This window comes from Streptopelia decaocto, assembly GCF_964273445.1.
Source record: "Streptopelia decaocto genome assembly, chromosome: 15".
NCBI lineage: Eukaryota > Metazoa > Chordata > Aves > Columbiformes > Columbidae > Streptopelia > Streptopelia decaocto.
In genome coordinates this window covers 5,106,480-5,133,688 of record NC_138670.1, presented here as the reverse complement: position 1 = coordinate 5,133,688, position 27,209 = coordinate 5,106,480, and the positions used below count along the sequence as shown (strand labels likewise).

Genomic DNA, 27,209 nt, shown 5'->3' with positions numbered 1-27,209 from the left:
CTGCCTACCGGCCCCTTCCCCCCCGCCCCCGGGCCGGCCGGGCCGGCGGCTGCGCACTGCGGTTCTGCGCTCTCATCATGGCGGCGCGGGGCCATGTGCAGGACCCCAACGACCGGCGCCTGCGGCCCATCTACGGTACGGACCCCGCGGCCCCCCGGCCCCGCTGCCCCGGCCCGCCCCGCCGCCGCGGCCTCGCGGGGGCGGCCCGGTTCGCCCGGGGACGGCGCGGAGGGACCCGGCGGGCGGCCCGGCCCGGCGAGCGCTGGCTGGCCGGCCGCTCCGGTGGGGCCCTGCCCCGGCGGCGGGGGAGCCCCGCGCTGCGCTCGGCGGGGTTCGGCCGCTGCCCGCCGAGCCCGTGCGGGAGCTGCCGCGGAGAGCGGGCCCGGCCCACCCGCGGCTGGAGGCGGGAGTCTGGCCGGGCCGGGGGGACCCGCGCTCGGTTCCCGCCGCGGGTTTTGCCCTGGGCTCCCCCGGGACCCCCGGCCGCGGCGGGAGCGGCAAGCGCAGCCGGTCCCCGGCCGGGCCTCGCTCCGGGGGGCGGGGGGTTGTGCCTCTTTCTCTCCGCCAAGGTAACTTCGGTCGGTGTTTGTTTTCTGCTGCTGAGAAGTTAGAAGTGGATTGATTCATAAAAGGAACAGGAGCGGTCACGGGAAGCTGAAGTTGTATGTTGAGGTGTTGTGGCACAGGCTAATTGCGGTGTTTTGAAAATTAATTGGGAGTCAAGAGTGAAGTAGTTAGAACGGGACGATTTTGTTAAGAAACTTCTTGTATGAAGCTGTCCCCAAATACTTCCGAGGATATTACATGCAGTTGGGGATTGCTTAAGAATTTATGCAAATACAGAGAAAAGAAAAATACTTCCCTAGGGTACAGTATCGTTTCTTCCCTAAAACTGAAGGTGGGATAGAGATTTTGAAAAATGTTCTCAACTTTTTCAACACCAGAAAAAAGTCTCTCCCTACCAAGCTGGTGAGAGCTGCCCTCGTTTGGGGACGCGGGTGCTTTGGGAGCATCCTTTGCTGCTGAGGTGGTGAGGACGGTGCTGTAGAGACTTGAACCCGCGATGGGTTCCAGTGAAATGGAAAATGGAGGAAGATAGTTGTGTTTGATTAGAAGTGTTTTAAAGTCCGTTGCATAATTGTGAGTGCAACTGTGCGCTTTGTCTTTATGTAACAATTTTAAGTTTTTTCCTTAGTTTTCTGTGCATGTTCTGATTGCTGTTTTTGTTAATGTGCAACTATTTGTGTTACAACCTGTGTAACATCTTCAATGTTCTTGAAAAGCTTGGTGAATTAAACTGATCTTAAAGCAGATGATGTTCAAGATGTATTTCACTGTATTTGTTTTGGAGAGTATAGCTATTAGGGAGAGAGCTTTAAAAATGCTTTCTGCTAGTTCTGGAAAGGATTATCTGCGGTGTAATATTGGAATTCAGGCTTTGGTGCTGCAGAACCCAAAATAAAGTGTATGTCCTTAAAGAGGTAAATACACAACTTTGCAGAAATCATAAACTGATGCTTGGCTTGAAACAATGCCTTTCAGTGTGCACCCCGTGCCTTGGTTACTCACAGTTCCTTGACAGCTCTGTTTATCTTTCATCTTGATTTGTTTCCCTTCACCTGAAGGTTCAGGTGTTGCATTTCCAGCCACCGAACATCTCCAGCTATGGACTTGTAGCTAATGTAGGCTTAAGTTTATTTTTCTTCAGCTTGAATTCCTTTGGAAGGTGCCAACTACTCTGGCTTCCAACAAACTTACTTGTTGCTAGTAAAATACAATCTTTTTATTCTGCTACAGTTTAGAGAGGTTTGTGGTTTATTTGATTTACTTTAGGAGACGTAAAGCAGAGATGTTATCAGCACAGTTATTAAACAATCCAAGACAGGTGGTGCGGTGTGGCAGATAATTGTGTGTAAGTGAACTGTGCTACACAGGTCCTTAAATCCAGAAGTCTCTGCTGGTGTTTGGAGAGATCACCAGGATGATCCGTTCTGCAGTTTTGAAACCTTTTCACTGGAAATCCCTGCTTAGGTTTTAATGTTAAAGGTGATGCGCAGGTTTTCCTAAGTTAAACCAACCATCTAACCCACGTAAAGACAACGTGTTACAGTTTCAGGCTATATTTTATGCAGCAGCTTTTTGTTTTGGTCGGTGTGGGCAGGCTGCCTCATTTGAGGTTTTGTCTGGATGGTCTCAGGAGCCCAATTAGCTCTACTTTAAATCTGCAGCACGCACTTGGCCGTGGAAGCAAATGTTGAAGCTTCCGAATATAAACCTCATTAGTATAGATGCACACTTTGTACCATATACTGAGGAATTACTAAAGGTCACCTCTCAGTAAAAGAGTTCTCTTTCATTATGAGAACTACAGTCTTGACGAGAAAAAGGTGTGTAATGTAATTTCAATTAACTGGCATTAGCTTCATTTGCTGTTTGGGGAGAAGCCAGCACAGTGTGAGCGGACCCTGCCTTGTTGGTATGTAGGTGCAGCTACGCTTTTCTGTGAGGTTTTGGTTAGTAAGTGCTAATTTTTGAGGGAGGGAAAGCATATGGGGGTGATGATCTAATTTAAAATTGCTTGGTTTTAATTGTCTAATAACACTGTAGGTGAAGCTGGAAATTTTAATAGTGAGCTGAAAAAGGTGAAAATGGTCTTGACAGGGTTTTTTGCAGCGGAAGTTTTACTAGGCACTGGGATATCCTCCTAGAAAATAGTGAAGCTGTTTCCCCTTAGGAAAGATGATTTTGTCTTTAAAAGCAGCCTGGTGAAAGCATAGTGCTACTCTGTTAGGGGACAGCTTTGCTTTGACTGAAGTATGGACTATGTGGACATGCAGGTCTTCTCGCTTAATGATTTGATAGGATGTGAGTGCTTGATTCCTAACCTGCTGCCTGTTGAAAGTCATTGAAAGTCTCCCAAAGCACACCAAATTAATTTGTACTGTTCCTGAAGCGAAGAGCCTGAGCTCTATTGCCAGCGAAGAGCTGTTGCTGCAGAACCCGCTCTATTATATGTCTCTTTTGTTGCTGTAATGATCTATGTGGAGCAATTACAAAAGCTTGTTTGTTTGAATGACTAAAACTAGTCCAGCGAGATGAATACTTCATCTACAAAATGACATGTTCCTGAATGTTGGCTTAGTAATTGTACAAGGAAAATGTGTTTTGCACTACTGGCGTAAAAGCACATACTCCACAGTAAAATCAGAGATTGCTTTCCAGAATGGTCTTGTGTCCTGGTATAATGCTATATATGTTGTTCTTACACAGATTATCTCGATAATGGCAATAATAAAATGGCAATCCAGCAAGCGGATAAACTGCTCAAAAAACACAAAGATCTTCACTGTGCGAAGGTAAGTGTGATTGCGGCTCGCCGCCCTCCTGTGGGCGTAGCTCGGAGGCTTGGCATGAGTTTTCTGAACCCCCTGGAACATCTCGGGTTGTTCTAATTCATGAAATACCATGTTTGCCTGAAAACTTGTACAGACCCTCTTGGTGAGGTGCCTGTAATGACTGGAGTGTAATTGGTCACACCTGAGCTAATTGGCTCCCTGTCAGAAAATGCCTCTTGTAGACCTTAGGTTGAGATACCAATCTGCAGTAGTTTGGACCAAAACATTTCCTTGGGGAGTGTGGTCCTTAGTAAAATGCAACCAGGTGATTTTGGAAGCATTTGCTCTTCCGCCTCTTGTTCGCCGCCCTCCTTGCTGTGCCCCCGTTGCAGGGAAGGGAGTTCCATTCCTCTGTTTTCTGAATATAACTATCTTTCAGCTTTTCTCTTTTCCCTGTGGGTTTCCCTCTACAGTTCATACCATTTTTACATTTTGAAAGCTTCCCAGGCTGAAGCGCATGCCATTGACCTGAATCTCATTTATGTCACTTCTCCCTGGCCAATTATTGAGAGAAAAAAAATTAAAATTGGCAGGACTGGTCAGTTTTTAATGTGCAGGTAGTGGCAGCTGATACAGCTTACATTTGGAACTTTTCCTCTACAGCCATATGGATTTAGGAGCTTAATAAAACCTGAAGTTTTGTAGAAATAGAGGTGGTTGGGCAAAGCCTCTCCTTGCCAGGAATGAGAGGATTTTCACTGTGTTTCTAACAGCTGCCTCTGGTTTGTGTCAATAGGTTCTAAAGGCAATTGGCTTGCAGAGAACTGGCAAGCAGGATGAAGCGTATGCTCTGGCACAAGAAGTAGCAGCACTTGAACCCACAGATGATAATTCCTTGCAAGCACTGACTATTCTCTACCGGGAAATGCATAGACGTAAGCTTTTTGCTTTGCCTCGCTTAAAAATCATAATTATTTACTTTCTTTCAGAAGTGTGTGTGACCCATAGTTTCATGGCAAATGTGCCAAGTGCAGGGTTCATGTATAGGTGTGTTATTAAGAGACTTGAAGGATGTAAGTGATGCTTGTTAAAAATGCTGCTAAGGCTCTCGTGATCACCATAAAGCAACGAACCTCGTTTAGGCTTCTCTTATTGACATTATTGTGCATACAGTTCCTAAATGAGTGGCATGCTAATTATCATCCATTGTGATCACTTTTTTTTAATGAAAGCGACTGGAGTTTGTTGTCATTATATGTGGTAGAGATGACAGATCACGGGGTCTGTGGTTTGGGGTGTGCTTAGTGCTGCAAGACCGTGCTTGAGGGGTTTGGGCCTCAAGAACTTGTGTGACAACAAGGGAAATCCTGGCCTCTCAATCTGCCCACATTAGCTTTTTCAGTACGGTTCCTTGTAGTGATATGGTATTTTAAAAATACTAAATCATGAATATTTGAGTGACAGTGTAAAACTGCACGTGCTGTTCTGAAAGAGGCCAGACCTTCTCTACTGCTTATCTACAGCTCTGAACAGTTGTTGTTTCTGGCAGCTTCTTGTCGTTCTTAGTGGCGGTAGCAACGTTTATTGTTGAATTGCTGAAGCAATGACAATGGGGTGAGACAACTTTTGTAGAAATGGGTATTTGGTATCAATCCGCATTAGAGCAATTGCTTATGCTCTCCTCGTTTATTTATGTGTGTATATATGTGGAGTTAAAGCGACCATTTCATGAATAATATAAAATTTTTGTGTGTGTATGTGACTTCAACGTAAACCCTTGAAAAGGTCAAAAGCCTTTCTGTGATTCTAGACAACTCACATAAGCATCAAGCTCAGGTTTCTGACTTTTAGGTTTATAGTTCAGAAAGGAAATAGTGGGTGTTGGGCACTTCTACTTCTGGTCCTGCAAGAAAATTGTAATCAGATGTTCTATGCATATGTGTCAAGATATGTAAACTATGTGAAAGACAAATTGCATTTATTTTTCTAATGCTACACTGAGAGATGATTGTATGTGCCAGAAGAAAGATCCAGAAGGGTGGAAATGGAAGAACGTTTTGCATATTGTAGTATTTAGTCATGATATAGACCTATTATTAAAAAGTATAGTGTGAAGTATTTTACTTGTTAGGAGCACCAAAATAGGGAAATAACAAGATATGACTAACGTAAGTAAACCTATGATAAAAGTAACTAATTTGATATCAGACTTTGTGTTTTGATACATAATTCATGTGGAGCAATCATTCTGCCAGGAGTGGAAATCTTCATTCGGTTCAGTGCTCCAAAATAGAGAAACTGACTTAAGAAAAAGACTGACATGCTTCTGGGGAGTTCAGTTGTTGCTGTTAACTTTATTTTGAGGCTGGTTTGGGTTTTTTGAGCTCTTTCCTGCTTTGACTACTGTTTGTAGTGCTTGGGTTCTTGGGGGAGAGAGAACCATTGCTGTGGGTGTTGAGTGTAGATTGCTGTTCAGAGTATTGCTGGTGCTACCTTTAGGTAGCTGTGCTTAAAGATTATTCCCAAACTTGTCTTAACTCAAGCATCTGTTTCTGGTTTAGCGGAACTGGTAACTAAACTTTATGAAGCAGCTGTAAAGAAGGTTCCCAACAGCGAGGAGTATCACTCGCATCTCTTCATGGCCTACGCCAGGGTTGGAGAATACAAGAAGATGCAACAGGTACAATCAACAATTTGTGTTTTGATTATTTTAATGTGTCTTTTTCTATCCATCTTGCTGTTAATGCCTTTCCATATTATCTATAATCTTCCAGAAAAGCTAAGCTGGGTTAATGGAGAAGTTGTACTCTATGTTGGTTTTTACAGAAAGGCTTAAAAGACCATTATTTAGGTGGTGGTTTAACTGAAGACAAATGCTTGCTTTTCCTGATGTGGGATAGGACAACTGTGCCTTGTGTGCATATCTGACAGAATACGTTAGTTATTTGGGGAGGTTTTTGTCAATGCGTCTTGAACAGTATGGTGGCTACATATAGGGAGGTGCATTATAAAGGAATTCTGGAATAGATAGAAAAGGATCCAGTAAGATCTCCTGATCCATGTTCAGTCTTGCTTTACCTCCTTAATTTGCTCTTGTCTTTGGGAAGAAAAAATAATCTGGCCTATGCTCTTACCCCTGGAATTTAATATGTAACTATATTTTTATTGGTTGTAGTTGACTGATAAAAAGCTAAAAAGCACTTCGTTTAAGTACATCTCACTTCTCATTTGGCAGAACAGTGTCATGCTGGTTAGTTTTGTTTTCATCCTGTCCAAATTAGATGCCTGGAGAATGCCTATAAATGGAAGATTTTTTTCAAAGCATGTGCGCTCACTCCTCTGTATAAAAAAGCACAGAGAGCCAAGTAAACGAGTCCTAAGCTCCCTCTCATTCCCACTGTGTTAAGGTGATTGGAATTTTTGTACAATTTTGGTTTAAATAACTAAAAGAATATCTTGATCAGAAGTGTTATGCTCCATTGTAGCCCAAATTGTATCTGTTTGAGTTCAAGCTGTAGATAGGGACTGAGTTATTAATGTACATGAAATTACAAGACTCATATGATAACTTAAGCTTCAGAGACATGACTGTATGTTAATTGTACTCATGTCTACAACCACTGGTGGAAAAATTGCCAGTCTTAAACTGATAATGATATTTAACTTCGATGTGATATTTTGTTTAAGTTTTTGTACAAACATATAAGAATAAGGCTTGTGCTTAGGCAGTCAGACCTGCACATGCTCATTGCTGTTCCTCGTTGGACCTACACAAAGAATTTGATCTTTGATTTTCACCCTGTTTTCTTCTTCTTTAGTGCTGTGTGTTAGGATGGGAGAGCTCATGGGTTGATAAAAGTCCTCCCATCTAGTTGCTAATTCTGTGTCTGCTGCCGTCACTGCTGCTCAGCTTGCATTGTCAGATCCATTTCAGGAATGATGAAACTTTCTTATATTTTTCAGGCTGGAATGGCACTTTATAAGATTGTACCCAAAAATCCGTACTATTTTTGGTCTGTGATGAGCCTGATCATGCAGGTGTGTACAGTGTTGCCAATTAGTTTGACTTTTGTTGCGGGTATAGTGCAAATATAGAAATGCTCTGAGTGAAAATACTAGAGATCATTTTAAGTAAAATGTGCGTTTGAGCTATTTCTGTATGATACTGGGAGAAGGGCTGAGCCCCCCTTAAGTAACATTATTAATGTGTTTCAAAAGAAACACTGTGGTGTTTATACTTTTAATGCAACTTAACTGGTCTGCCTTATGTTTTTACAACTTGAACTATTCTGTTATCTGGACTAGTATCCTCCTGTCTTTTTAGTCAGAGAGCTAAAGACTAAATCCTCAAATGTCTGCAGCTGCTTAGGCAGAACTGCTCCTCTCTGTAAGTAGGTTATAAACGCTCTATGAGGAAATAAGCGAGAGCTCTGGACTTGCTACTGCAGAAGGTCTTTCTGTTGAAATATCAGATTCGGGCACTTACCAAACACTCTGTGACAGTGTTGGCCAAGCAAAAAATAAGCATGGGGCATTAGTAACATTCTATAAAATACTGTGCCATGGAAAACAGAAATTTTGCTATGGGTATTGTGTGCCTAGGTGCGTGAGTCCCTGGGCAATGTAGTCCGGAGTGAGCTTTTCAATATATTTCTGGTTTTATTGCTGCGGCTTCTCTCTGCACGTGATAGATGGCAGCTCTCAATGTCTGGATTTTCAGAGGATGAATTGAAGCACCTGGGATTTTTTTCTTCTCCTAATGAGGAAAAAAGTGGTGGGTGAGACAACACAAGAAGTTGATGAGCTGCTACAATAATTCTTCTCTTCCTCAGTCTATTTCAGCACAGGATGAAAACCTCTCAAAGACGATGTTTTTGCCACTAGCTGAAAGAATGGTGGAAAAAATGGTGAAAGAGGATAAGATTGAAGCTGAGGCTGAAGTAAGACTTGCAGATACTTTCAGCTTGATTTGAATGTTATTGAGACAAGGAATGCACTGTTAAAGGAAGTTGATTATTTTAACAGTTTTCCAAGATAAGAATCATTAGTGTTCTGGAAATAAATGTAGATTTAGTGGAACAGAAGGAAAACCAAGAGCAGAGCATTGAGAGGGATGGCCAAGAAAATGTTTTGGCCTTTGTTTTGACTGATGAAGCACTTGGGTTTGCTCCCTGGGAGGCCCCAAGAGAAATTTCAGGGCTGAGAATGGAAAAAAGACCTAAATTCCTGAGTGCTCCACCCTCTGGGATGCTAAAGATAGCTTTGCAGTCCTGACTGTCTCCTATTTCTAATGACAGTAACACAAGCCACTTTATTTCTTGGCACACCTGTATATTGTTTTACTAGCAAGTTTCATCGCAGTCTAATCTTTCTTTTAAGGTCGAACTGTACTACATGATTCTGGAACGTTTGGAGAAGTATAAGGAGGCTTTGGATGTTGTGAGAGGAAAACTAGGAGGTAATTTACTCAGTTAGTTAATAAGCACCATTGTGTGGAGGAACCTCTGTTCTACTTCACTTCTGACTTGTCCACTAGTTACAAAAATAAAAGGTGGTAAGAAGCCCAACTCTTAGCACTAGTTTCAAAGATTGATGCAAACTCTTGAGTTGCTTTTGTGCAAACTGGTTCTATCCAGGTGTTTATGGTATTTAAGTGTTAATTCAGTGATGAACTTTGCAGCAGTATGTTTAGCAGTAGTAAATTCAGAGCATGTTAGTGTGTTGTAGCTGCCATCTTAAAAAAAGTTCCTAATATCCTACATTTTTGTGGACGCTTTCTGGTGATTAAAATGCACTTGCAGTTTTAAGGAATTGGGATATGAAGGTTTCCATAGCAAATCTGTCCTTTCTATCCTTCAAGGGCCGCTCTTCTCTTACTCTTTTGCATCCCTGACTATATTAAGATGCTTTATGCAGAAAGTAGGGAAGGAAATGCATTGATTAAATAAACTCGCCCTTCTGTTTTTAATTTAGAGAAGCTGACAAGTGAGCTCCAGAGCCGCGAGAACAAGTGTATGGCAATGTACAAGAAGCTGCGTAGGTGGCCGGAGTGCAACGCGCTGTCGAGAAGGCTGCTGCTGAAAAAGTGAGATGATATTTCTGCAGTCCTGCTGAAAAAATGAAGAAGAATTCTGGGCTGGTTGTCAATTGTTTTGTTTAGTGGCTTTTGTGGTTAAAATAGAAGAACGTCAGAGGATCTCAAACTTTGTTCTGTGCTTGATTTTTGTTTCAGCTCAGATGATTGGCAGTTTTATATAACTTACTTTGATTCAGTGTTTCAACTCATTGATGAGTCCTGGACACCTCCAGCAGAAGAAGAGCAGTAAGTTCACAGTTTTCCTCTGTGCTGCAGCAAATTGTTTCCATTCATATATTCAGTACAGTTCTGTCTGTGTCTTTGGGTGACTTCTTGACATCAGACCCCAAATGATTTGTTCTCCTTACTTTGTTTTGGATGGGGGCTATAGTTTCTTGGGAACAGCTGTATAAATAGTGGCTTGTACGCTGTAGAACTCTTGCAGTTTGTATTTTTCATGGTGATTGAGTTAGAGAATCCATCAGGCCAGATTTCCTGAAGAGCGTCCTGGGAGCATGCTGAGCACATGTTATCGGTGCCAAAATCAATGAACCTTTTGTCCCTTCAATCACACAGCTCTTTGGAAGGAGAGGTACACTATTCTGTAGAGCAAGCTGTGAAGTTTATAGAAGAGAGGATAACAGAAGAATCTAAGAGCTCTCGGCCACTTCGGGGACCATATTTAGCTAAACTGGAGCTGATTAGACATTTGCGATACAGAGGTTGTAATGATGAATATAAACTAGGTAAGAGCCACTAACTGGATGATAAATTAACCTTTTGGAGAGAACACAAACTTGGAAGAAGTTCTTTGCTAGATCACTGAGTTAAATACGAGGTCTGTTACGTGCTGTTGTCTGTATACAAAACATTTTGAAAGCATCAGAAGATGAGCCTTGAAAAAGGGCAAGTAGTTCCAGGCAGCTCCAGGGCTTGTAAAAGCAAGCATGGAAACTCCCAGAAGGACCTATGGGATCTGGGAGCGTGCAGTTGCTGACATTGCAATGAAAAGTGCATTCCCTGCTGTTAAGCAGTAATCTTTGGGTGGGTTTTCATTTAAGTTTTTTGGCAGTAGTCCAAGGTTTTCCTTTTTGAACACTTGCATTTAGGGCATCAGTGAAGGAGAGAATGTGATTAGAGTAACATCTGTGCTACTTACTAGATCCTTTTCTATTTCCATCCAAAAAGAAGTTACTGTTAGGTAAGCAGTGGCTGTGGATGCGTGCCTGCTTTGCTGAGATCTTATCTGCCAGGGTATCTGGAATGAAGCTCTTAGGGATTTTTTTGTGTCCTTGGTTACCAAAGGCATTGAGCCTGTGTTAAAATCTGCAGTAGTGCAGCTATCTGTTTTCTAAATCACTATGTAATCTCAAATGGGGAAAAAAAAGAAAACGCATTAACGAAGATTTCTCATAATGATTTACCAGATTCAACTTTTAATGGAGCATATTAAAAAGATGAACCGGCCTTTTTCCTAGGTGACCCAGAAGAACTAATGTTCCAATACTTCAAAAAATTTGGAGACAAGCCCTGCTGTTTTACCGATCTCAAAGTATTTGTGGATCTCCTCCCACCCAGCCAATATACAAAGGTAAGGAAAGATAAAGAAGTGGAGGCGGGAACTGCAGCACTTGTTTGTACTCTGGTCTCCATCTTAAAATACCTGTGGATCATATTAAAGGACTGGAAACATCCAATTTTTACCTTCTGTTTGAAATTCAGAAAACTCTTTGCACTGCAGAAAAAGTAATGAACATCTGAATGCATTGAGCAATTTCCGAGGATTTTTACTGGAGACTAAAAACTAAATTTGATCTTGCAGAGTCTCAGACCCAGATGTAGTTTTCATTTGGCTTTCTTGTTAAAATTTCAAGGTGTCAGGGTGCTTTGAGTGGTCTTGGTTGAATTTTCGTATCAAAAATGAAAAGCTCGTAATGCTGGTGAAAATTAGAAGATATGAGCTCGTATCTTCTAATGAAAAGCCCCGTAGGAATTGTAGTTCAACTGATAAGCTTACCTAATTGGCTCATTTTTAAATGAGTAATCTCTCATCAGTTTTTTTAATAGATCACAGCTTACAAAGTGGAGTCATGTGAAAACAGTAGAAAGACCGCCATATTCATTCATTTGTAGTTCTCATTGCTGTGTACTGCAACTTTTGCTTTAAAAAGACATCTTCCTCTCTCCCTTCCCACCCATGTCTTGTTTTTCCCATTAAAGTTATATGTTTAATGGGAAGAATCTTCCCCCGATCCGATGCTGTGGTGTCACACAGGTGTTTTGCTTGGCTGTGCTGCAGTATGAGAGGACGGACACGCTGACAGTGAGCAAGGTGTGAGCGAGAGACCTGTGGCAGCTTTTCCAGAACCTCTTTTTAAAACAAGCTCTCTTTCACTGAAAAGACTATTTGTGCAGAGTCATGAGCAGCTCGTGGAATGAGTTCAGCAGCTGGGAATTCTGTCACTCACCCCGTTGTTTTTCTAAGCCATTGTATAAAGTTATCGGAGCTGGGGAGGGCTGGACAGAGAATCCTGGATCAGTCAGAGGCTGCTGATAAAGTGTTTGGCAACAAAGTGTAGATAGTGGTGATGTTTCCTTAATTTATTAAAATATTTTTCGACTGCTAAAGCAAACTCTCCCCACAGCCACACTAATGAGCAGAATGGCATGTGTGGGTTGCTGCTGATGTTTTACATTACAAGGTATGTTCTTACCCCACCGGCAGCAGGATGTTTAACTCCTGGTTCTGGAAATGGTGATACCGTTGCAAGGTAACCCTGAAGTCCAGAAGCGCCGAACATGTTTTATCCTAATTATCCAGGAAACAAATTCTAAACTCAGAGCAGGGGAGAACGGTGCTTAAAAATAATAGTTTAGGGTACAGTTTTGTCGCAGTGCTTGTAAAACCATGAGTTTGAAAAAAATCTCTAAAATGTTTTGATTTGCCTTAAAACTACTACTGATTTAGTGCATATCTTGTCGTGTCGTGCTGACATATGAGAAGGTCTTTCCGGTGCATGGGTGTCTCCTGGCTGGTGTCTCCAAAACGTGCATCTGCAGCAGTTTAACTCGGTCAAGGAGCCATGAAGCTCAGGAGGGTTAGTGGTGCTGAAGTGCTGATGGGTTTTTGAAAACTGGAAGTTTAAGTTACTTAAAATACTTACAGATTGTCTTAGATTTATTCTTGTTTCATAGCAAAACATGCTGAAGATGGTTTTATCATAAGTGAAGTAGCAGGGTCACACTGAGGCTATACACAGCTGGGGGAGTTTTAGATTTTTAACAGTTCTGAATAGTGTTACAGTTCAGTAGCTGAGAGTGTTGCGATCTTGCTGGGCCACTAGACACTCCAGAAATATCAGTCTTGAATTCCTAGAGGTGTAAATTGGAGTATGCAGTCTAGCAATTCAGTTGGCCTTGCCCAGTGTGGCAAAATGGAAAGTTTTGTCAACACAGTTATTATCAAAGTCTATGGGAAAACTGGAATTTCTGTGCATGGCGCTGTGTGTTCCTCCTGCGGAACCGTCACGCTCTTTCCCTTGGCCATGGACTAGATGCAGTTCTGGTGTTTGAAGACCAAATGTAATAAAGCTGCATTCATTGGCTTTAATTCAAATTTAAGTTTGTAAACACTGTTTGATTTTAGGGCAACAAAACCCCACTGCCTGGTCCTCACTGTGTGTTGTGAGAAGTCTGTCTTGTAGTCAATGTGTAAGCAATGAGAGGCTGCTTTTCTTACAACTTAATTCAAAAAAGTCATTAATAAAAGATTATTATATCACAGAGTACAGTGCATTACTTCAGAGTTGAGAGAAAATGTAATAGCTACTACAAAACCACTATTTCCTAGAAGTGTGCTGGGAAGCCTTTTAGTAACTAATTAGTTTAATTGCATATGTTAGTACTGTGAGTGTTAACAGGTGCTTGAACTCCGTTGTGTGTCAATGTATTGGAAACTTGCCTGTGATTATTTTTTTTATTCCATCTGTTTGATTAAACTTAATAAAAGCTACTGATTGCAGCCAGAACTGTGTGCTCATCACGGCTCAAAAAAAAAATTGAAGCCAGCTCTTTAACCACTGGTTTCAGTGTGACATCAGGGTTGGCACTGACATTTCCACCTTGCTTTTTTTGTTTGATTTGAGGGAGGAAATGATGCGTTGTGTTTGTGCAGTCCCAGATGCCCTGCAGAATTTAAGAGTGTTTCTCTTTCAGTTTGTCAGTCAGTTGCTGGAAGTAATCCCTCTGTCGGCAACAGCCGAGAGCGAAGTCGCGCTGCCAGCCGATATCAAAGCCCTGCAGCAGCACTTGTGTGTGGTGCAGCTCTCGAGATTGCTGGGTATCTATCACGCCATGGATAGGAACCAAAAGCTGACCACGGTCCGGGAGTTGATGTTAAGATACCGCCATGGATTGGAATTTGGTGAGAAAAATCTTCAAACTAATGTTACAGTTCATTTGCAGCTTTTTATGAGCGGAAGTTTGGAGCTTTTTAAGGGGGATGGAACAGCACAAACACCAGTGGCAGCCATTGTGCCACTAGATGATGTTTTGCTTTTTCTTTTATGATTGTATCCTTGGGCGTACCTGAATTACCTGTTTCCTTCTGATTTCTTTTCAGTTGTGTATCTTAAAGATAAATGAGACATTCCTGGGTAGTTCAGATGGTGTTTTTGTATCTATGCAAAAGTGCCTGCGCCTTTAAGTAAAGCCAGGCTTTATCACTGATGTACCTAGGACAAATAAATGCGCAAGAATATTAATTTGTAGGTCTTGCGGTTGTAGGAGAGTCTTCACTTCTTCCATGAGATGTCAACATGTAAAGTGGCCCATAGTCCACTCATGTGATGAACAAATGCAGCGTGTATACACAGTTGTTTCAGCTTTTAAGACAACTCTGGATTTTAAAAATAAAGCTATGGTGATTGTCTGCCAGATAGCTGTGTCATTTGGTAATGCTGACAGTGTGAGAAGCAGCTGACAGCACTGTAATTCAAGGGTAACTTTTTGTTTTCTTTTTAGGGAAATCTTGTTTGAAAACTGAATTGCAGTTTTCAGACTATTACTGTCTGCTTGCAGTTCACCTGCTGCTTGATCTGTGGCTAGAAGGTACGTCTCTAAAATTGTCTTGCTTAATACCACGCTGGATGGATGTGGTGGGGAGACTGTGTCCCTGTGGCCAGTGTGTTCCTGTCGTGGCTTGTTAGACCTGCAGCTTTCTGAGCTTTTTTTCTCACTGTGAGGTATTTCAGGACTCCCTCTATTCAGTTGGTGTTTGATATGCACCTCACTGACCTCTAAAGGGATTTAATTTTTCTGATTAATTCCTGTAAGTCATGGCAGAGTTTTCTGATGACATGCAGCTCAGTGCAGAAGCTTGTTCTGAGTTTCCCGTGTAGGTAATGTTTTCTCTCCCTTTGCACAAGTTCTGCTGACAGTTCCATTCTGATATTGAAGGTATTTGAGAGTATTTCTTTCCCTCCCTGACATGCTTTACCTTTTGGCTGGGTGTTATATTTTAAGGGCAGTGGTGTGGTTGGTGAATGCCATCTGCGTGTTTAAACGTGTGGCACCGTTTTGAGAGGTGCGTAACCTGAGGACAGAAGCTCCGATGCCAAAGTGAACCGTGTTGTCAGCGTCCAGCGCCTCTGATCACGCCTGTTTTGTCTTTGTCACCAGGGGAAGACACGGCTGTGTGGCAGTGCCTCACTCTCTTAGAAGAAGGGTTATCTCATAGTCCTTCTAATGCTCAGTTTAAATTGCTGCTCATTCGAATCTACTGCAGGCTCGGTGCATTTGAACCTGTTGCAGAGCTCTATGCCAGCCTTGATGCTAAACACATACAGCACGACACCATCGGGTGGGTAGTATATACTGAGAATAATTGGTGATGGTGACCCTCCAGTAACCAGACCTGATACCTTCAGTTTCCTTTGCTGCTGAAAGTTAGCACATTATCAGATGTGGTGTGTAAAAGTCTTTTGGAATTATTAATACATGAGACCCATCTACTGAAGTGTACTCTGCTTCTCGTGGAGTATCTTCCCTGTGTGATTTTGATGAGTTTTGGATTTTTTGAGTATTAATTAAAGAGAATCTGGAGGAAACTTGTGAAATGTGTATCTTGATGCCAGTCACAGCTTAGTGTTCTGAATGTGTCATTGCTCAGTGAAGCTTGGGAGCGCTAGTTCAAACAAACTTACCAAATGGCTGTGCCTTGATTAGTGTGTTTGTGGTATCAAATTAAGTAAAGCTCTTATACATTTAGCAAGGTGGATGGAGAAATTCCAAGCCCCCACTTACTGTTTTTTAAAAAGTTAAGAATTCCTTCCATGACTGTTAAAAGCCTACATTTTAATATGAATGTTTTGATTGCCGTCTGTTAAATCTCCAGAGTTTTCATTAAAGCTGGGCAGTGCGGCAGTTCACTGTTCAGAGCTGTGTTTGCAATTCAGGTTTCCCCAGGCTGTGTGCCGGTGTTTGACTTGTGCTGTGTTGTGTTGCAGTTATCTCCTGACGCGCTATGCAGAGCCGCTGGGCCATTACGCTGCTGCATCCCAATCCTGCAATTTTGCACTCAGGTTTTTCCACTCCAACCAGAAAGATGTAAGTTGAAAGAAACCTCTGTGTCCTGTAACAGAGCAGTTATGTCGAGATGCCTTGCAGAAGTCTGTGCCCTATGTAAAGGCTTACGGAAATGTGGTTGATAACAAAGAGGAATAATATGTGCAACTTCGTGTTCATAGTTGCCTCAACCTATGTTTCTCATTACAAGAATTTGTAACTTAATGTTTTATGGGGTTTTGCTTTACCGTTCTATTTCTAAAAGTCAGTTTTAATACTCTGCAAAACCAGGTATGATTACTTTTAAATTTAATGGATTGAAATTTTGTGCCATAATTTAAGTGAAATATGTGGCAAATAAGTTTTGGTGTCATAACTTCTAGCAGCAGCTAGGGATGATGGGTCAAGATGGTGATGGTGTACTCATGAATCCTTTGTATGACAGTCGCCAAAGCAGTGTGTTGTAGTGATGGCTGTCCTGGCACACGGGGCTGGTGGGGAATGCACATCTCTGTAAAAGGGAGGGAAAGTGCAAGGAACAAGGTGGGAGAATTTCAGAGGGGAAAAAATGAGTCTTGAAGCCTCAGCTTCACTGATGGCAGAGCAGAACCCATGACTAACCACTTTATTTTGAAGCAATACGATCAAATTGCAAAACCTGGTCTTGTGCTAATGGGAACTACCTGCTTTATTCAGTTCACCCCTGAAAGTGGTGTGGATGAAAAGAAAGTTGTCTTGAATGAGAATCTTGGGACTGGAATGGAGGAGGAGATGGTGAGGGGAGACTTGCTGAATTCCTCCAAAGAGACCATGTGCTTCCCAAAACGCACGCCATGCCCTGGGCATCCAGCGCGGTTGTGGCTTGCTGATGAGTACGTGTACTTGTCAGTAATCTTAATTGGAAAGTACACTTTGCTGTACATTCTGATACCTTTGTAAGGAAGATACTAATTCTGTTTCAGAATTCCCATGGAATCCATGAAAAATGGGTTGGGTAGGAGGACAGTGGAAAAACACATTTTTGAAGTCTTGATGGAAATATACTAGGCAAATAGGAACAGAAATAGTCCAGAATTGTGGTAGGGAAGTATATGCATGTCAGTCCATCTCCCTATCGCTTGCAAGGCAGTTCCATTCTGAGGGGTAGAAATACATCCTGTATATTTATATTTTACAGTTTGATCACTGTTGAGAGGTAGGTTAAGAAATTTTTTATTACTTGACTTGTTAAGAAATAAAGGGGGGATCCAGTTATAACTCTTCCAGTGGGCCACCAAGTTGGCTCCAGAGGCTGTGCAGTCACGCAACTTGCTGTTTGCTTATTGTTTAAGCACTGATTTTACTTGATAAGAGTCTTTGGGTTCCTGGGTGCAGTGGTTTTGGTGGAGTGAAGCCCTGGTTCCCAGACAGCTTTCTCCTACATGTCTGGTGGTGGTGGTGGTAGTGGCTTTTTTTTTTTTTTTTTAAATGACGAGTAACTTGTTCAGTCTTGTTTAAAAGTCACTTGGTGGATGTTAATGAAAAGCATACATGGAATCAACTGTCTGAATAAAATGTTTGGCTGCTGAGTAAAGTGAAGTGAACCAAAAAAAACTATCGGGTACAATTTGTCTGCTTGGGAACACAACGTTGTAAAGCATCAAGAAATCATCTTTCCTGGAAAACAATCTGAAGTAATTTCAGGTGTGGTTAACTTGGAAGAAGGTTATTCTCTTTGGCATGAATGGTAAAGGTGCTTGCAGCAGAGAAGAGCTGATTGTCTCCAGTAGCTCAACATCTATATGCAGATGAAGATGGATACATTCCGAGTGCTGTTGCCAGGATAATGTTACTCAACTCGTGTTCCAGAAATTCTGAAAAGTGAGTGCCTGAATGGTTCAACCTGCCTTGCTACCACACCCGAAAAGGTTGAAATCGCAGGAGGGGTGAAGGCAATGCAATCGGCATTATGTGCAATGCAATCTTCATGCTGCAAGATAAGGATGGGATTCTGGAACCCACTTGCATCGTGTCTCATCTTGGAGATAGTGTTGCCACCAAAGGACCGTGAGCCATTGCTGATCTCGGGTAGCCAAATTTCTCGTGTGCTCTGGACGCTTTCAGTGGTTATCACCTTCAGATCCTTTAGTTGGGAAATGCATCCAGAGCTGTACGAAGTTGCAAAGAGCAAGTATCCTTTAAACCAGCCATAAGGTGCAATTTGCAGGAGGTGAAGGCTCAGTTCAGGGGACTGTTCACCTAGGACGATGGTGTGACAAGGCTGGAGATGAAAAATGGGATTCCTTACATGAGACAAGTCCCAAGTATCCCAAGGTCAGCATCTGCTACCAGTTTGTGCTGCTGTGGTTTTGCTGGGTTGCCCCTTCATCTTCAGGGTCCCATTCAAGTCCCATAACAGCATCTAACTGCAATGTTAAAGGAGGACTATCCTTCAAAAGTTACCTTTTTACCTGATGTCAAATACTGCCTGCTCCTCTCTAGGTTGGTATTTAAGGTAGCTGGAATGTCTGCTACAGCACAGAGAACGTGTCCTGCGGCATGCTGTGCGTGGGACTCTGCCTTGAACAGGAAACGTGGGGTATAAAGAAATGGTTTTGCATAAAAATATAGTGACTGATTGCTTTAGATAAATACATTTTCCTTCTGACTAGCTGAACTTAACAGCCTGAAGTGAATCTTCTTTGAGTCCCATGAGTAACAGCCATCTAGGATGCTGTGCAGTCCTGACATAATATTTTGGCTTTAGGAGAGGATTCCGAGGACAGAGAGAAGGCAGTATTGCTGCATTTGGCTAGAACTGAAAAGGCAACTTCGTTCCTCTCAAGATAGTCCTCCTTTAAATATGCAGAATCACAAGTAATCTCTCTAATTTTCTTGTGTCCGTCCGTCTTTAATCTCTCCAGATACTGCAGGCAAACAGAGCACCAACGTGTCCCGTGGGGATTTAAAAACCACGTCGATGCAGTTGAATTAGCGCCCATAGCGCAGTCCCGCAGCCTGACAATGAACTCTGCAAGGCTGTTTATCAGAGGGTATGTTGTTGAATATTTGGCATATATTTTTCATACAGTGCAAATAACCCACTTTAGGAAAGAAAAGAGCTAGCTAGAGGACATTTCTTATTTTGGAGGGGGAAAAAAAGGTGGCTTTCATCTGTTTGTACTAGCTTCTCGTCTCTCAGGGCCTTCCAGACAGGTTGAATTTGTTAGTGCCACATGAAGTTCAGTTAAGCAGGGGCTTTTTTTGGTGCTTCTCAGTGCATTTCCTAATCCTGTTCAGAAGAAAATATTTGATTTGCCAGATTTTCTCACTTGTAGAGTGATTCTGATGTAAAAAAGACAGCCATCTGTCTTGACTGGGAGCATAAATAGTTCTCTGTCTCTACAGGTGGAAATTTTCATTAAAATATAGTGCTTGTCTGGGGCTCCTTCGTCATATAAATCTCCTTCTGGAGATTGCTTGGACTGATGTGAAATATTAGTTGTGTGCCTTGTATTGCTGCATTTCATCAGAAAGGAAGCAGACTACCCCATGGACCCTGACAGCTTCCTTTGGTGTTTAGATTGTATTGTAATGTGTATCCACTGTGTGATATTATCTTGTGATACTGTATTCAAAAATCTAATAAATAAATTTTAAAAAAGAAACAAAAATGTGTGAGTAGTTTTTTTAGTCTATGTTCTGGTAATATGTGATGCACATCCAAGTCATTTCCAGAAAACGTGGGGTATATTTATTTTGCTTGAAAGTACTTACCACAATGAAACAATGATCTGAATAATGCATCTCAAAAAAAAAAAAAAAGAAGCACCTTCCCAAATCACCTCTCTCCTCCTTTAAGTATTTTTCAGTCTCAGTGGCAACAGCGACATGATGTTTCTCAGTGTAGATTTGGTTATTAAATCACAGTGCCCTGTGGAGCATCGGGGCATTCTCCAATTAAAGCAGCAAAATTGCTGGGGTGACTTGGACAAGCAAAGTGCAAACTTCTCCCGGGGATTGAGGATCTGCCAGATTCTGTACCTCTGGGTTAATGAAAACCACAGAAATGCAATTTCTTGGCAGTGACCTTGTTAAACTCTGGTTGTTCAGAATCGATGTAACTAACTAATACGGAGATGATGTGTGTTTCCTTCCAGACCTCAGAATATATCATTCAAGCCTACAAGTATGGTGCATTTGAGAAGATCCCAGAATTTATTGCATTTAGAAATAGGCTGAACTCTTCCCTTCACTTTGCGCAAGTTCGCACAGAACGGATGTTGTTAGACCTCTTACTTGAAGCAAATATGTAAGTACGGCTGCAATAAGTGCAGCACCTTCCATATGAAAAAATTGTAGATTTGTGCATAGACAGAATGCTGGCTGAGTGAGACCTCAGTGAGTTTCACCTGCAGCTCTTTGCTAAAAACCTGTGAGGCGTTATACTTCTCTCTGCTTCTAATTTGCTCTTGCCTTCAGCATCCTTGTCAGTACCATGTATGTGTAACATTTCTGACATCAGAACACTTGAACAGTGGAGAGAATGTGGTTTGTTAGTGAGCCGTGTTTTCTGTTTCCAGTTATCAACTGGTTGATTTAATGTTGCTTATTGTTACGTACAGATCAACCAGTTTAGAAGAAAGTATAAAGTCCATGAGTCTGAGCCCAGAGGAGGATGACATTCCGTGGAAAGATTTGCGTGACAACAGAGACCTGACAGTCCTGTTTAACTGGGATCCCAAAGACAGGTGAGCAGAAATATCCTCAAGTGTAGAGTCACACCTTTCATTACAGCACACGTGGCAAAGAAAATCCTGTCAAGGCAACTGCCACATTTAAATGTTCTCTAGGCTAGCTAGCTGCAAATTTAACAAGCATCATTCAGCACTTCTAGTAGTGCTGCCTTTTTTACGTATCAATACAGTTTTCTGAATTTCTGACCACTCCTTCCTCTTCATACAGTGTGTGATTACTTTGGGTAGGCTTTTGTACCTGAGTTAAGCTTGCTACTTTGCAAAATTGAAGCATTTGCCTGAAAATGTTTGATGCCTTTCTCTAGGGACATTTCCGAAGAACATAGGAAACTCTCACTGGAGGAAGAAACCATGTGGTTGCGAATCCGGTCTTTAACATTAAGGCTAGTCAGCGGACTCCCAACTCTTAGCCACAATATTCAACCAAAGAACTCTGAAAAGACGGCAGAGAACGGTGTCTCATCCAAGATTGATACAGTTCGATCCCTGCTTCAGCAGCTGGAAGCAGCAGTGGATTCAGGGAAGAAGTTTCTGGAACAAAAAATTCAGGTACTCGTTAAGGAAAAAGCTATCCCCAAATGTTAAATGGACGTGAATGCAAGCAGAGAAAATGAATGCATCTTGTACGTCCAGCAGGCTGCAGAATGCACTTAACTGACCCTGAGTTTGTAGTGTGTGACTAAGAGATGTGTCAGAGACAAACGGTGTTCTGCATAAGGAAAAGCTGCAACACCTTTATCTTTTTCTTTGCTTCTTGCCTAGTATCCTGTCCTTGGCCCTCCTCCTACCCGAATGGCTGGCTTCTTCAGCAATGGCAGCTGCCAGTGCCAGACTAGCTTGTTTTATCTTGTTAGTGATATTTATGAACTAGACACCAGTGGCTTAGGTAAGTGTTCGAGGGGCGGGGGCTTAACCAGATTGTCATGTGTGGTGGGAGGGAGCGAGATGTGTCTCCATTTAGTTTGAAAACTACTGGGCATTGGCTGATGTGGGCCCACACAGTTATTTGTGTATTAACTTTTTTAATGATGCTAAGTTGTCTGGGAGATGATGCCTTAATTTAATATTTTATGTGATTCTTCATATTTGTACAGTATATGTTGATGTAATACTGGATCCTCCTTGAAAGCAGTTGCATTTGCTTTTGACTGCTAACACTAAATGTAAATGCCTCTTAGTTTTCTGGAAGCAGAAAATACACTAACTTGTAGCTTTTAACTACTTTTTTTTTTTTTTTTCTTTCAGAAGATTCAGCAGAAATCCAGGAGAGGATAGGGAATAGTTTCAAGTCCTTAGTAGAACGACTAACAGGTAAATGGTAACTCAAGAATAAACACCGGTAGCTAGGCTGGTGCTTCATGGTGCTCTGAGGATGTGCTGCTGAGTGTGCTGCGATTGTGGGGAGGTGTTAATGCACTTGCAGAGCCCTTTGAAGGACATATGAGAATAAGGCTGAGATTCCCCTTGGCTTCTTTGCTCATGAAGCTGTTGCATGCCACAGAATGGCCTTATGTCCCATCGTTTTGCTACCTTGCAGCTTAGTCTGAGCAGCTGTTGTCTCTGGTACTTGGTCCGGGTGTGTTAATAAATAGAATGGTGATACTGTTTGTAATGAAATACAATTCAGAGGAAACTTCAGAGCTGGACCTTCTTGAGAGGCTTTGGTCAAACTTATCATTGGCTGCTTTAGTGGTCCATCCTGTGACATCTTTGATCACGGCACTGAGACACATACTGTACAGAAAATACGTGTTTAAGTTGATCTACATGTCCTGAATAAGACTTTTCTTTTTTCCTTTCAGACTTGTTCAATAAATGTAAAGGTGATTTGATTGAAGTCAGAGATGGCACCTTGAAAACTCATCCAAACCTGTTAGAAAACCTAGTCTTCTTTGTTGAGGTATCTTTTTTCTTTGGAAACCATAAATTTTGGAGTATGTTAGAGTAGAAATGTTAGGGCTACAACAGAGTGGAAGTTCTTTGATCTCAGTCACTCATGAAAGCAGACTTTTTTTGTTACATATTCTAACTATTCTGAGTCTTATCAGTAGGAATGCTAAAACAAGTTTAGAAGCCTCCTGTAAATGTGACTTGTAACATATTTGTACCTTTTTTCCAGACAATCTCCATTGCCCTGTGGGTATCAAGTTACTGTGATAGTGTCCTCCGACCTTTTAAATCCAACCTGCAAAAAAAGAAGAAGAAAAAAAAAGAAAGCAGTGTAGCTATGGTAGACAATATTCCTTTATTTTCTTCCCCCACCCCCAATCCAATAGCATATTTATACTGAAAGAAAAATCAGGATATATGACATGTTAATGAACTGGGGTTCATAAACTTTGCCTTGTAGAGGCTGATGTAGGTTAGACATTACTCAGGACTAATTTTTAAAACTTTAAATCAAACGGTGACATGTCACATCTCTGACATCATGTGACCACTTTTTAATAGGAAACAGAGTTTAGAATATCACAGGCCTTTCTGCCATGAATACACTGCAGTAAATTAGTTAACTGGGTTAGCTAATTATCTGGGTAGGTAGAGTATAGCTTAGCATGGGGGGGAATAGAATGTAGACGTTACAAAGTGAGTTGTTGTATAGAACATCCATTTGAATATGTATCAATATGTGTTTATAAATTTAAAATGTGTATTTGTTTTTATAGCCACCTGTATTTACACATTTTCTGGATTATGTTACTGAGCTACAGACGTTAACTTCCAATGTAATAGATCACATCAAAGGGCTTGAAATAATTCTGACTGCACTAAAACTTGAAGAGCTGTCCCTAAAGGACACTCTGCTTTTACAGGTAAGAACGTGCATCGGTATTTGTGTGTGACCGATAACAACCTGTATGTATGTGCCTATGGGATAACCCTGTTGAAAGCTGCTTTTCCCCAAAATGTTTTACTGAAAGGAAAAAATAAATTGCTCTTAACCAGAGGTTTGGGACCAGACTGCTAGAAAGCTTAGAGTGGTGAGTTAGGGTTTTTTTAATAGTGACAGTAACTTTGCCTCATCTGATTAGTTCCACCTTACTGCACAAAATAATCTCAGAAAATGAGATCTAAGCACAGGAGTTTGAAAATACTTTCATTTTGTGTAGTATGTTAGTGAAGAAAAACTTAAGGTTTAAATGTTATTTTGTTGTCTGTGTTATGGCTTATTTTGTTATTTGTATTTTAGTAGATTCCAGGAGAAAGATTTGAGAGGGGAGTCGTCTTCTCACCAGTATTAGTTTGGGGAGGGGGAGAGACTGATTAGAGAAAGTACATTTTCTTAATGTCAAGGGCTAAGGTAATTGTTGATATTGGTAATTTTTCTGGTTCCTTGCTGAGTCAGCAAGCCCCTCCATCTCCCCTTTGATGCAAGGCATCAAATCATTACACAAGGAGGATCTGCAAAACTCAACCAATAGATTTCTGTGAATTTGAGCAGAAGCATCTGTGGGAGTCTGCAGCTTTGCCTGTGTTTGTTCACGGCATTTCTGTTCTGTTCTGTTTGTTGGTTTATGTTGTCACAGTAAATCCTGATAAACACAGTCTGTATAGCTCTACTTGGACCTGGAGCTGTTTGCAGCTCTGTGTTTAGAGCTAAAAAGGTGCTTTTTTTTGCACAAGGATGTTTCTGGAAGTTTTGAAGGTGCTGCTTATTCTGGGCTGATGATGTTCCCTTTGTTAGCTTATACTGTGGTCCTCATTAATTTCTTGTCAGGGTTTGAGACGAGGGAAAAGTTTGACAGGAGGATTTAAACAGTTGCTGTGGAGTGAATTATTTCTCTTTTGCATTTACAGGAAGAAAAAAAGTTTACAAAGACTGTGCAAGGGAAGGTCCAGAGCAGTTACCATCACTCAATTCAGGAAATTGGAGAGCTGCTGAAAAAGAGACTTGATACCATTAAAAAACTAAAGATTTGAGAAATGCATCCTTGACAGACTCCACAGGGGAGTGACACCAGAGTCCCAGACAGAAGCAACATCCAATATACCATCACCTTAATCCAGAACTTCCTCATAATGCATGAAGGACTTAAAAATCACAGAACAGTTTTTTTAGGTATTACAGATGTATTGAGCAGATTTAAATTATTGTACATAAATCAGAAGCAGGGACCCTTATTGGGGTTTGACCACTTTTTATACACGTTCATAAGCATATTGCAACAGGAGAAAATTAACTTTCTTCCCTTTTGATCTCTAGAAACAACTGGAGATGGTCTGTAGAAGCAGCAATAGAAATCCAGTGTAAAGCATATATCTCAAAGGAGTTGTATTTTCATCACCATACAGTGTTTATAATTTTGTATGGTCCTTGCCTCAGAAATACAGGAGTTGTAGATGCCCACATTCAGCGCCTCCAGTGAATTATCCTATTTTGAAGCTGCCTATTTTGTCTGCAAGCCACCTGGTCCTACAGAATTAATTCGGTGTGCGGGTCCCTCGAAGGAGAGAACGGCTGGAGGGAAGATGTGGTGTCAGTGTACACACAGTTTGTTTTCACGTTCGGGAAAAATTGCAAAGCTGATGAGGAGCAAACTTGGCTGTTGAGCTTTAGAGAGAGAGAGATGGGAATCAGTGTTTCAGAACAAAAAAGACAAAAACAGAGACCTTGTATATAATAGCTGCAGTGAAGTCTGACATTGCAGTCTGATGTCATGTCAGTTTAATGTACAACAGCAATCATCATGACTTTTTAAAAGTGTATTTAGATTACTGAAACTTCAAGACTTAAATATTTTAATAGAAATTAAATCCTATTGGCTTTGGTTTAAAGTTGGCAGAGGTAACTTTTGCTTCCGCTGTGGTATGAGGCTAAGAATACTTTTTGTATGCTTGCTTTTTGCAGTTGATCTTTGATTGTTCAAGTACTAGCTCATTAGGTATTCCGTTAGACCGTGCAATCGCGTCATCTGCTCCCACTGAATCTGCATTTCTGCTGTTTTTCGTTTTAAAGGAGTAATGCAGCCTAAAATTGGTGGGCAAAAAAAAAAAAGTTACATGTACCTGCAATACAAGGGACAGGTCAGACTTTACAGATTCCTCATCTTCTGATTTAAAGCAGCTAGTATCTGAAGTCTATATTTAAAATTTTAAGAGAGCTGACAATCCTACCTTTGTCATCTCTTCTGAGTATGTTTTGTTAGTAATGGTAGAATGTTGATGAGAGTATTTTTTTAAAATAAATCCCCTGTATAAAAAAAAAAAAAGTTCACATAGTTGCTCTTGCTGGATTTAGTTTTGCTTTGCCCCATCCTGAAAGGGAAAGAAGAATGTCTACAGTTTGTCTAAATTGTACTGGATGTCCTGATGTTTTAATTGCAATGTCTGGTAAGTGCTCTGGGCTGGAGGAATACCAAAATGTGTTAAGTTTGTTTTATAGGAATACTTTTCCTGAAGAAAAAAGAAAAAACACCACCACACACAACCCACTGAACTCTTCTTTGTTGTATAGAAATACTTTTTTGGAGAGAAGGGTGTTCTTGTTAAATTAAAGCAAGACTCATGCCTGAAGTTGATGCTTTGAAATGTGTAGGGTAAGAGAAACCAGTCCCATTGCTGAGATAATCCAGTTCACAGAGAAGCACTGAGCCAGAAATGGGCATTGCCCCTTGCCGCTCGAGGCGACAAGTTGCTGATGCTCCTGTCCCCTCCCTCCCCCTGGCAGTGTGAACTAGAGACGGCTTTGCACAAACACCAGCATTGAACCCAAAATTGACACATATTCTCATCCACGGGGCTGGTTTGTGCTGCAGTTTCCTTCCACTGCTGCTACAACAGGTTGAATTCAACCAGTCGTATCAATAAGCAATGGTCAAAATGCAAGCGAAGTGTAAGTTTTATTTAACCGAGCTTTTAAAATCTTCCTATGTGCCAGGAAGCAGAACTTGCTTTAAAAAAATGTTTTCTGTATCAGCTCTCTTAAAAGCAGAATTGAAACTGCTGGGGTGGGGGGTATGTGCATCATCTGAAGGAAAGTCTGAGAAGAGCTGAAACCGCAGCTCACTCCCTTCCCAGCACAGCATTTGGCTCGGTGTGGGTCCCGCATTGGCTGGTCATCCAAACCACCTCTGTGCCAGCACAGGGAAAACCGACTGCTGCTCCATGTGAGCTGCCATCCCATTTCCAGTTCCATCACTGGTGAATGATCAGCTTGTCAAACAAATACAATTTTTGGATTACTCAGTATTTTGTAAAACTAGGTGCCATCTCTTCACAAGTGGTGGTTTGTCTCTAGGAGCAGATGGTGTACAAAAATGACTGTACTGGGAGTGTGATTGAGGGAGAATTTCTCTCCCCATATAAATTGTGTACAGTTAAATATATTGTATATTTCTTACAAAAGAGCATTTCCCCTCCAGAATATGTCCCACAGGGACCCGATAAATTCAAGCTATAACCCATTGCTGCTGTTCTCCCTTTTCCACTCTTGGGATTTTTGTTTGTTTTGGGATTTTTTTTGTGATGAATTGAAAAACAGACCTAGAAGAAGCTACC

The 27,209-nt window shown here is 41.5% G+C and overlaps 1 protein-coding gene across 1 annotated transcript; it reads left to right on the top strand.

Annotated features, from left to right (window-relative positions):
• The first annotated feature begins 6 nt into the window (after window positions 1-6).
• NAA25 (N-alpha-acetyltransferase 25, NatB auxiliary subunit) lies at window positions 7-25,061 on the top strand. The gene is made up of 24 exons (XM_082066524.1): window positions 7-135; window positions 3,271-3,356; window positions 4,132-4,270; window positions 5,897-6,015; window positions 7,299-7,373; window positions 8,168-8,275; window positions 8,715-8,793; window positions 9,309-9,420; window positions 9,568-9,657; window positions 9,988-10,157; window positions 10,890-11,002; window positions 13,627-13,834; window positions 14,434-14,520; window positions 15,091-15,271; window positions 15,918-16,017; window positions 20,115-20,266; window positions 20,580-20,705; window positions 21,017-21,260; window positions 21,474-21,597; window positions 21,957-22,022; window positions 22,514-22,611; window positions 22,831-22,941; window positions 23,378-23,524; window positions 24,510-25,061. The coding sequence occupies exons 1-24, from the start codon at window positions 78-80 to the stop codon at window positions 24,630-24,632; spliced, it is 2,916 nt and encodes a 971-aa protein (XP_081922650.1). The 5' UTR covers window positions 7-77; the 3' UTR covers window positions 24,633-25,061.
• Window positions 25,062-27,209: the final 2,148 nt, after the last annotated feature.

Bases quoted from the DNA above. Each gene is read 5' to 3' on its own strand.
- NAA25 (XM_082066524.1), top strand. From the start codon at position 78: ATGGCGGCGCGGGGCCATGTGCAGGACCCCAACGACCGGCGCCTGCGG. The intron at 8,276-8,714 runs GTAAGACTTGCA...CTTTCTTTTAAG, and splicing joins AGATTGAAGCTGAGGCTGAA to GTCGAACTGTACTACATGAT. The intron at 15,272-15,917 runs GTGGGTAGTATA...GTTGTGTTGCAG, and splicing joins ATACAGCACGACACCATCGG to TTATCTCCTGACGCGCTATG.